Raw genomic sequence first — 11,844 nt, forward strand, 5'->3', positions numbered from 1 at the left:
CAAAACTTGTCACTCTTTTCTACCGCGCATCTTCAACGCGCAGTACCGAGGCATTTCCGTTTGTGACATTAAATGGTATGTAGGTGGCGCTACTGAGCCGGAAACTCTCTCGTACCGCTAGTATAATTTAGGCGAGACAAAAACCATTTACGCTTGTGGAGCGTAGGACATTGCTAACAGCGCTAAGCTCTGCTGAACGCGGCCCAGATTTCCACCATGATTATAAAATCTAAGCCTAATTATTTAAAAGTGTATTCTAGAGGGCCGGTAGGCCCTTCTAGATAAGATCCCACACCCTCCCGTAATGTTAAATGAAAATTCACAGATTTTCGCCGATTTTCCCCTAGGAATAACATGGGGTTTTTGGTGCTCCTGCACATCGAATCATTTAAAAACTACATGGAAGTTAGCTTTCGGAATACTTTTAAATTAACAAGTAACTATTCAAGTGTGCCTTTTTCAAGTTTCATCAAATTTAATTAAGTCTAAGTATGTTTTAAAAATGTAAGTACCTCAAAAGATTATTCTACAGCAGACGACGCTAATTTGCCATTTCACCGCCTTGAAACTTTGACTTGATATTTATCACTAAATATAACACTATATTTATTAAAAACTTCTCTGGCGGGTCTAATTTTCGTTTAATTATGTGTCTCGGTTGAAATTCTATACTTAAGATACCTTTTTAATTTATATTTTAGACGTTAGTTTCGACCAAGGCTTAAGTTGCCTTACTTAGACCATGGATTTATAATAGAAGCTTACGCTTCGTGGATATTTCACTGTAGTCTTCAGTAAGGCATTTTTTTCAAACACATTTATGTCACAAAAATTCGCGCGGGTGGGGACTGGGGGGGCTGATGACGTAGAAATTGAGGTAAACTTTTTTCTTTCGGCGCGCGTGCGCGCGCGCTTTTCTAAAGATAATTTCGCGCGCGCTATTCAAAATTAGAATTCGATCACGTGAAAAACTTCAACCCCCCTCTGAATTTGCCTCAAATTCTACGTCACAAACGCGCGTGCCAGGCTGGTACTATTTCAGACGAGGAATAAATGTTGTGCGCGTTTTAAGGTGAGTGAAATATCCAGAAAGCATAAGCTTCTATTATAAATCCATGCTTAGGCAGTCTATTGAGTGAGTCAATGCAATGAGTGATTGTAAAAGCTGGAGCCTGGAAGGATAGATGGATCAGTGTTGGAAATAAGGATATTTTTAAAACTGGACCTGTGGCCTAGGTATTTTAATTAAATTAACTGTCCACGGTGCCACGTAAACGTACAAGGGCAGTGCACGCAATGTCATGGATAATTGCAATCGTAAAGTGGACTGTAAAAGATACGGCTTTGATAGTTTAAAAATCGTGGCAGGTTTGTTTTGAAGTTGACTATAAAGCTCGGGTTCTAAAACGAATTGTGAGCCGTATCATATAAGAATTAGTAGAAGTGTAGAACCATTTTTAACCTCGTCCTAGAAGTGAAAAATTTCGCATTTCAGGCAAATATTATTTTATAATAGATTAATACAAATAAAGACTGAAGGAACAGATATTATATAAAAAGGACTTGGTTTGCCCAAGCCTAAAAAACAAAACGATAAGAGTTTTTTCCAGTTGACTGAAGCGCGGATATTCTATTTTTCTATATAATTTTAAAGACAATCTGTATTTTACTACTCTTTAGAATTTAATTCAATCTCCTGATTTTACTGGTAATGGATTTATTTCCTATAAATTAATTGAAATAAAATATTACTTATCTCAGATTTTTCATGATAAAATTTTACGAAAATGGAATTGTTGTTGAAAAATCTGAGATAAGTAATATTTTATTTCAATTAATTTATAGGAAATAAATCCATTACCAGTAAAATCAGGAGATTGAATTAAATTCTAAAGAGTAGTAAAATACAGATTGTCTTTAAAATTATATAGAAAAATAGAATATCCGCGCTTCAGTCAACTGGAAAAAACTCTTATCGTTTTGTTTTTTAGGCTTGGGCAAACCAAGTCCTTTTTATATAATTTAACTTTCGGCTCACTCTGAACCGTTAATGTCTCTGCATTACAGAAACGAAAACCAAACCCAAGCGTTTACTTTTTGGTTCACTAGGCCTATTGACTAATAAAAGTTCATTTGAACAATATAGTTGCGTTCTTCTTGAAATCACTTTAGAAAGGATTATCCTATAAACAGATGTAGTATAGCTTAAGTAATATATAAACATCGATTTCAAATAATAATATTAAAAAATTCTTGGGATATCAAAATGAAACAGAGCTTTATAGCTACAAAACCACTAAAGGCATCGAATTTACGAAAAGATATTTCCATATATTAATTATACATTATGAGAAAACCAAATATTAAGGTTTTGAAGGATTTCTTTCCACAAAACAAAGCGAACTGCTAACGCGCTGCACTAAAGGACGGACATACACAGACTAAAACAGACTGCTTTTTAACTCTTTCCGTTTTAATTTTGAGATGAGAAACAAGATTATCTTAAATATTAAAATAAATATAATTAATATTAAATATTTTCTTCGTTAGTTGTTCGCCTTATTGAGCGTTACATCGTGTTGATAAAGAACAATTAAACATTCTTGAGAGACTTGACTAATATTGGCGTTTGAAATGAAGCATACGCCGGTTGCTTCACCTTACTCAAATAGGTAGTATATAAGGGTTTCGAATCGCAGCTATGGATAAGAACAGCGAAATTGCGTGAACCTTTGGTGGAAGCCCCACCTTAGGGAGGCCGGACGTTTCTCGTAACCCTGGCCGATCGCCGCGTATGTCTTAACATTAAGGATGATGATGGAGTAGAAGCCAGGTGTACAGACTGGTGTCCATGTGGGGTGGACAAAAACAAAGACCAGAAGATGGTGGTGTAGAAGCCAGGTGTACAGACTGGTGTCCATGTGGGATGGACAAAAACAAAGACTAGAAGATGGTGGTGTAGAAGCCAGGTGTACAGACTGGTGTCCATGTGGGATGGACAACAAAGACAAGAAGATGGTGGTGGTAATTAGAAGCCAGTGTGTACAGACTGGTGTCCATGTGAGAAGGACAAAGACCACGAGAGGGTGGTGATTAGAAGCCAGTGTGTACAGACTGGTGTCCATGTGGGATGGACAAAGACCACGAGAGGGTGGTGATTAGAAGCCAGTGTGTACAGACTGGTGTCCATGTGGGATGGGCAAAGACCAGAGGCTGGTGGTGTTAGACAGGCAATGGAGTAATGGAGTAATGGCCTGTAAGTGTAAAACAATTTTCGAAATTTCCGGAAATTGAGAACACGTTTGCTCCGATTTGAAAACTGCGAACGCGGTCCCCTGGGGTGTAAGTCAATAACAACAGACTGACACACACACAGACAGACAGACACGTCGAAATTAGAACCTCTCCGTGACATACGTCACTCGGAGAGGTAAAAAATGACCTGATTTAGAAGAAAATTTTTTTTTCGGTGTAACTCGCTTCCTTCCCTCACTTTTACCCCCCTTTTGGGGGTAAAAATGACTAATTAATTAATAACTTCTGTTCTAATTATCCGATTACCATTTCACGATAACAGACTTGTAGCTCTTATTCTCCTCTACAAAACATGTACAGACAATGTTTTACGATAAAGCAGCGGATATTTAGATATTCAGGGTTGAGTAACACCAAAAGTAGATAGGGGGAAAGTAAAGCTCGAGGATGGTCCCCCACCTTTGACTGTGGGTTTCCTCTAAGTTTAGAAGCTCTCTCTCCTCTCCCTTACCCCCTATGCGAGTTAGCCAATGACGTTTGAGAAAACACCCCAACCGTTTATCGATTTTTTTGAGAGGTAGTTCATAGCGACGGCAGCGCCCCGGGACAGTAGCAGGTGAAATTGTCTACTCTAAAGGAAAATTCAAATCGACCAAGTGTTACATCGTTTAAAAATTCGGGGCGCTGATTTTTATCCTTTAATAGTCCAGACAAAAAGAAATGCAGAATAACCACCACTATCTTCTTCATGTTTTGACTTAAGAAGATCACAAATCATATCATATAACAGTTCATTCATGGATCCATTACCTTTCATACAGTTAAATATTCTAATTCTACTTCCAGTATCGTCCGTGGTAAAAAGATCGTCATTTATTAATTTTAACGTTTCCGCTCACAGATGTTGCTTTACCGTATATCCGTATGCAATCTTGTTAAGCCTTAGCTAGTAGGAGTCCTTTTAAAACTGTTTACAGAACTATTTTTCAGTTGCAAATAGGCACTGGCAAACCATAAAACGTATTTTCCCACGAGTCTGAAATTTTAGTTTTAGTTTCAATATAATGGCTGAATATAATAGTCGAGTATTAGTAGTTTTAACTTTAAAATGGATCGCGAGACTATGATACTTAAGGGAGTCATTTGTTGGTGGTAATGCTTCTGGTTTAACTTCAGTTTGACCACAAAACAAGCAGTTTTCTTTAAAAACGAAATTACTAATTGTAGAGCGTAATTCTTTGCGCGACGAAGCGGAAGCGATTTTCTGGGTTTGTTCTATTTTCACGGGATTCGTAAAATTTCACCGGCAGTTATTGTGAATTTTTTGTCCCACTTCTAAATCATAATTAGGTACATTTCTCATCCCACAAGCATTTTTAATACTGAGTATGCCTTTCTCTGTTAAGCAACTAGAAGTTGAATCAGACACGACCTGAAAATTGCAAAAAACACAAATATCGCGATCCATTTTAAAGTTAAAACTACTAATACTCGACTATTATATTCAGCCATTACATTGAAACTAAAACTAAAATTTCAGACTCGTGGGAAAATACTTTTTATGGTTTTTAGCATACCACGTGATATAGCCATGGCCAATGAGAAAAACGCAAGCATCATCGAAAAATCACCCTGGATTTACGTCTACACCTAACCGCGATTTTAGGGGCTCATATATAGTCAGTATTTTCTCTTCGGACAAAACTTTGTTTAGGGGGTGTTACTCAACCCTGAATATCTAAATAACCGCTGCTTTATCGTAAAACAATGTCTGTACATGTTTTGTAGAGGAGAATAAGAGCTACAAGTCTGTTATCGTGAAATGGTAATCGGATAATTAGAACAGAAGTTATTAATTAATTAGTCATTTTTACCACCAAAAGGGGGGTAAAAGTGGGGGAAGGAAGCGAGTTACACCGAGAAAAATGTTTTTTTCTAAATCAGCGCATTTTTTTCATTATTAATCAAAAAAGAACAATTCTCTTGCAATTTGTTTGAGGTCAAACTGTATCTCAACTGTACTACTTGGTACAGACTAAAGCCAGACCGAAAATCTTTACGCCGAGCCCGACGGAATTACCGTTTGGCCGGGCGTAAGTTGCGTTCTATTTTTTCGGTCGTGCTTGGCGTTACGCCGGTGTCTCAGCCAATAAAATTATCCCACTGACTAAGTCATAAATTTCAAGAGCGCATGCATACGCGAGATAGATTTTTTTTTTTGAGGTTGACCAAGGCTTATCGAAAACATGCTACCAAGAAAGAAAAATGAAACTAATGGAAGTAAAAAGAGATTAGATATTAATAAGACTTTATTGAGTAGGTTAGAAAATATCCCTTCTCGTACGATCTAAGTGACAAGGGGACAAAGATATCAATTCATAGTGCAAAATAGATGTTATGGAAACCACTCAAATCTGTCACGTGACCCAAAAATATCTACCGCCACCAAACTCAAAATTCAGTCGTAGTGTGAACGGTCTCTACCGCCTGACTCTGTCGTAAGTTAAAATTTCTACCGCCGGTTTTTTTCGCTCGAGTGGGAATCTAGCTTAAATTGGAAGATGGGACTGCAAAAACCGCGTGTAGTCTGTAGAGTAGAAAGTCTCTAGCATTACGAAGTGTCACACTTATGGAAAATATCTTATAAACTTATGTTTTAACCCATGATTTTACTTTTAAGGTATTTACTTTCTAACTATAAAAAACCCAAGCAAATTAATGTTTAAAATCCAATAATAATTAAATATGATCAATTTCAAACTCATTAAATATAAGCTAAAACCCATGTTCTTCTAATGGCATCGCCTGTCAGCAGCGCCCCTAGCGGGAGAGTCCCGAAACTTAATTCGACTCATAAGCCTTAGTGGAAAAAGTGTCAATATTGGTCGCGGTGTGGCGCTAGAGAGGCGCTGCCCTAAAAGAACCTCGCCCCGATTCTCCATTCCAGTACATCCGTGCATGGATTATCTAACGCTAGGGAGTGTTCGTTCCCAAAAAGATAAAGTATGCATATTACATCCCTAGCAGCAGCTACTATCCATAACAGGAAGTTATAAGAAAATTGGACCAAATATCACGTGTCCTATGACGTCAAAATTAAAATCCCACCTAAAATTGGGCGTCGCCATCTTTAAAATCTGCAAAAACTATTTTGCCTGGAGATGGCGCTATATCTACATCCGTTTCGGTCCAATAAATTGGAGGAATGAATAGGGGAATCTTGGAATAATTCGGAACATGTAGTTGGCGATAGCAATACGTGGGAAACACGGTTAGTGAACAATCCCTAGCATTAGTTAATCCATGATCCGTGTTTAATGATGTTCGAGTAGACTTTCATAGATGTCCCCCCAGGGTTGGGACGAAATTTTTCTATTGAATATCCCTGACCATTTTAAGGTGTTTACCAGAGCCCACTTCATGGTCTCGAAGCATAGTTTGATTCACCAAACGAAATCCCTTACCTAGTATCCCTGACTTTTTCGAAAAAAAAAAAAAAAAAGAAAGCTTTCAATCCCTGACTTATCCAGGTTCTGTACGCGTCCTGAGACTAAAATAAAATCTATCTATAGAGAGCTTTCAGTTGGAGGAGGAGCCGAGTCTCGTGACATAATTTACGCTGCCATATCGGTGGGTTTAAAGCGGGAATGAGCCTGAGATCACCCAATATGGCTGCCAGAACAGCGGTAAGACTTTGGAGGGTGGGACATACTACTATCCCATCCGAAAGCTCTCTATATATATGCATTTATGTCCATACAATCCTGTAGATCAAAGAAAAATGAGGAAACTTACTGCGTTTGAAGGTCTTCAATCTCAGAATCTTTAATTTGAGATTCGCGGACTTGCGCTGTTAGTTCTTTCCGTACCTTCTCGGTCTCTTCGCCTTTTTCCCGCAACAAAGCACTTTGATGTTTAACTTGCTCATGAAGATACGCGCGCATTTTATTACTTTCTTCCAACTCATCCAGTAAATGCGCGGTCTATAATTAATAAAACAAAATGTATATAGTTGAACTGCATGGATAATGAACTCCGTGCAGTTTGGAATTCGAGTGAGAGCGACACCTACAGCAGAGTATTCTTAAAGGGAAAGGCGCAGGTAACGTAACTGATTATACCTTAAAAAAACGGCATTTTTCTAAATATACAAGGAATTAAATATTTAAAAAAAAAAAAAAAATGATCTCTCATTACAAAATAATTAGTACATTTAATTAGTCTTACAAATAATCAAGGACTACTGCGCCATCCGGCCGCCATTGGTTTAGTGGCGTCTGCTAAATCTAATCACTTGGATTGAATTCTTACAGACAGAGAGGTAAGGGTAAAGGTGGTTCGATTTAGCAGACGCCACTAAACCAATGGCGGCCGGATGGCGCAGTAGTCCTTGATCGTTTTTAAGACCAATTAAATGGTAATTATCATATTGTAAAAAGAGATCATTTATTTTCTTAAAATATTTAATTCCTTTTATATTTAGAAAAGGCCATTCTTTTAAGGTATAATCAGTTACGTTACCTGCGCCTTTTCCCTTTTATTTCTGATCTGTACTGTCACTTAAAATTTTCTCTTCGCGACTAGCGTGCGTCGGGAGGGGAAAAAAATTCACGCCTCTTCACTCTTGCAAAGTTTTTTTTTTCGGGTTTTCTCTTCATGTCCACGGTACTAACCATTATTGAAGTGAACTTCGTGTAAGGTAATATATTTCTGCTTATATACATAGTTCCCGTGCTAGGAGGATCCATTCCATTTACACAGGGAGGCCAGGCTTCTGGTGTTACAAAAGGAGGCCTGCCTCACTAGGTGAGGCAAAAGCCAGGTTTCCTATTAAAAATGGTAAGGATCCTCCTAGCATGGGAACTATAGCCACGTTTACACGAGACACTTTGAAACTGTTTTGGAATGTACAAAAAAATAATATTACGCATTATTTTTCAAAAAGTGTTAGGCCTTTCCAAAACGCTTGAAAACGGTTCCAAAGTGTTTCGTGTAAACGCGGCTTATGGATACATGAAAACAACTCTATATTAAATGAAAAATTCAGGCAACATAACATTATCCCTTAAAAGAACGGCCTTTATCTGTAAAAGCCCCAACTATTAAAAGGTAGTTGAAAAAAAAAAAAAAAAACCAGCCCCAACTATTAAAAGGAAGTTCAAAAAAATAGCCCCAACTATTATAAATTAACCATAAAAAACAGCCCTAAATATTAAAATTTATAATAAAAAAATAAGTTAAAAGGGGCATACCCAGTATGTTCTCTTCTTTTGCGCCGGCTTTTTTTCCAACAATGGAATGATGGAATCATCATCTTCGTCATGGTCGAGGATAATGATATCGGACGATTCGTCCAAATCTCGGACCGGTTGGGGAGACGGAGTCAGCGTCACAATGTCCTCGCGCCCCTTACCGCACTTACACGAGCTCTCGTTAGATTTCTTGACACGGCTAACTTCATCCAAGAGGTCCATTATCTAAAGTCGCGAAGGAAAACTCGACTAATTCATATCTTAAATCTCGGCTCGTCAATGTCGCAAAAACCCCCTAAGCCTCGGCTCGTCAATCCCAACCAACTAACTTACCTGGACATTGTACTCATCCGTCAACTTATTTATGGTTTCTCGCGACTCTTGAGCGGTTTTCTTCATCTCTCGATCGCAATCGCGGTGTTCTTTCCTTATTTGTTCGAGGCTCGATCGAGCTTCGCGATAATCCCGAGCGACGTCATTATTCTTGCACATTTGTTGCAACAGCATCTCGAATAAATAAGACAAAGCGCATTTGAATTCGGCCGCTTTGCTCAACTCGTTCCATCGACTCTTTTCGTTTAACGTCAAATCTAAGCAAGCAAACAAAACATGAATGAATGAATCTAGTTTAGTGCGCAGATACTCAGGCGCACGCGTGTCCGTACCGTCCGATCCAGTCAGCATATCGTGATGAAAGGCTTGTATGCTCGACGTGAATTCCTCTATACTTTGCATAATTCGTGAAATCTCTTGTTCGATTTCCAACCTTTTTTCCAACGTATCCGAGGAATCAACTTCGTCCAAGTTGAAGATGTTGTCACACGAGATGCGTTTCTAGCCCCCAGAGACATCATTAGATATTCATTGATGGTATAAAGAAAACTAATAAGCCCGGAGCAATTAGCGAAGGTTAAGTACCTTTGAAGGCGACTGAGACAAGTCTTCTAATTGTTCTTGCAAGTTTTCGAGCTCTTTGCCCAATTTAGCTCTGTTTTCTTTCAGAACTTCGATATGCTTTCTGGCTGCAACTCTGTTGAATTCAACGTCGATCTCTTGGTTCAACCAATCCTAGAAATATAACTTCACTTAGGACTCGAACGGCGATTCCAGTTTTCTACTATACGAAACTAGCGTAATCAGGACTGGCCGAGTCCAATTTTTCTAATACTCTAAGTTGGACTCGAAACTAGCGTAATCAGGACTCTCACAGAACCCTGGTTTTTATCTAAACCGATTAATGATTAGGAAGAAACGAAAATACGTTCTTACCTTGACACGTTCACTCAAGTTGGCTCCTCGGAAGGTGGCGCCATCTTTAGCGAGCGCAGTTTGCTTAGCCATCGACATTTCTAGTTTCTGTTTGGCCGATTGCGCGGCTTTGAGGTTCATCGTGACTTGAGCCATTCCCTCGTTATTCTTCAGCATTTTACGTTGTTCGTTTTGGAAGCGGACATCCTGCGTTTGCTCTTTGCGTTCCTCTATTCGTTCCGACTCTTCTTGCATTTTACGCATTAAAGACACTCGAGTGCTCTTAAGCTCCTAGAAAAAGACAATCGAACGACGACCAAGGCCTCAGAGACGATTTTAAAGCGAATAGAGCTATCTCGGAAGCTTTAGTACGACGTCATCCGCGCTATTTTCCGGGCATAGAAGCAAAGCGGCGTACCCAAAACATGGCCGCCCATTGCAGACCAAAACTATAATAAGCCCATGACGTTTTACTCAAGCACTGTCGTCACAGCAGAGATAACTCGATGATTTTTTTTTGTTTCCTTAATTTTAATTTCCCCTAATAATTTTTAGGCCTAAAGTTACTCGTTAATTGCTAAGAGAGATATCGTAAAGACGCCATTAAACATGTACACAGTCTGAGTCAATACGCTAAAATAAACCGATTTTAACGGAACTTTTCTTATTAAACGCCTACCGTCTTAAATTGGAATTGAAACTAAATAAATAACGAAGTTATATTGAAAGCGTGACTTACCATGATTTCTTTCTCCAATTCCTTCTTCCTCCCCTGTTCTCTTTTCATGGACAGCAACCGCGTTTTCTCCGCCATTTCCTTCTTTAAAACGGCCATCTTACCTTCCAACGCTTTGATACTTTTCTGCCGCTCCTCGCTCATCCTTAAATAAAAGTGTTTCGTAACGAATTAAATTTAATTAAAAACAAGTTGGGAAACCAAAATAAATAACCTCTCCTACGAGTCGAGACCAAATTAAGGAGGTTTTTCTTCAATAATTAAATATCATTGAAATTAAATTAATGATTTAAATCGTCAGTAATTTACTTTAATATTAGTTAAATCGTTTTAAGAAACTTTATTCATAAAATAATTTTAAACATAGCTATTGTTGACGTTTTATTTCTAGCGTATGCCTCTTTAAGAATCTTTGGAAATTTAGGTATATAAGTTAGGCGATTAATTCACGATAAATGATAAGAACACCCGCAATTGCGGCGATAAAATTATGAAATTCATTGCAACCAATCTCAAATACCTCCCCCCCCCCAAAAAAAACCAAAAAAAAAAAAAACAATTTAATAAAAAACGCAACTCACTTGGCGCCAGCGTTCTTGGATGTTGATGGCTCTCCGGATAGTTCCAAAATACGCTTGCTCTCCAATCTATTGATCTCGCATTGCAATCGCTCAATTATATGCTATGCTATATGCTATGCTATATGCTATGCTATGCTATGCTATGCTAATGCTATGCTATGCTATGCTATGCTATATGCTATGCTATATGCTATGCTATGCTATGCTATGCTATGCTATGCTATGCTATGCTATGCTATGCTGTGCTGTGCTATGCTATGCTATGCTGTGCTGTGCTACGCTATGCTATGCTATGCTGTGCTGTGCTGTGCTACGCTATGCTATGCTATGCTGGGCTGTGCTATGCTATGCTATGCTGTGCTATGCTGTGCTACGCTATGCTACGCTGTGCTATGCTGTGCTATGCTATGCTATGCTATGCTATGCTATGCTATGCTATGCTGTGCTATGCTGTGCTATGCTGTGCTATGCTGTGCTATGCTGTGCTATGCTGTGCTATGCTGTGCTATGCTATGCTGTGCTATGCTGTGCTATGCTATGCTATGCTATGCTATGCTATGCTATGCTATGCTATGCTATGCTGTGCTGTGCTGTGCTATGCTATGCTATGCTGTGCTATGCTGTGCTATGCTATGCTGTGCTATGCTATGCTGTGCTATGCTATGCTGTGCTATGCTATGCTGTGCTATGCTGTGCTATGCTATGCTGTGCTGTGCTATGCTGTGCTATGCTGTGCTATGCTATGCTATGCTGTGCTATGCTGTGCTATGCT

General features: G+C 38.7%; 1 protein-coding gene across 1 annotated transcript; it reads right to left on the reverse strand.

The window, feature by feature from the left end:
* Positions 1-4,241: 4,241 nt before the first annotated feature.
* On the reverse strand, positions 4,242-10,594 carry LOC149587446 (uncharacterized). Its single transcript, XM_089863279.1, has 10 exons — positions 10,494-10,594; positions 9,777-10,000; positions 9,426-9,575; positions 9,173-9,341; positions 8,841-9,097; positions 8,508-8,732; positions 7,051-7,238; positions 6,874-6,989; positions 4,386-4,530; positions 4,242-4,323 (listed from the first exon to the last, which is right to left on the reverse strand). The coding sequence occupies exons 1-10, from the start codon at positions 10,588-10,590 to the stop codon at positions 4,242-4,244; spliced, it is 1,653 nt and encodes a 550-aa protein (XP_089719405.1). The 5' UTR covers positions 10,591-10,594.
* Positions 10,595-11,844: the final 1,250 nt, after the last annotated feature.

Source organism: Phalangium opilio, unplaced genomic scaffold, assembly GCF_054372755.1.
Source record: "Phalangium opilio isolate 3A_F unplaced genomic scaffold, DU_Popi_V2 ptg001156l_1, whole genome shotgun sequence".
NCBI classification, from domain to species: domain Eukaryota; kingdom Metazoa; phylum Arthropoda; class Arachnida; order Opiliones; family Phalangiidae; genus Phalangium; species Phalangium opilio.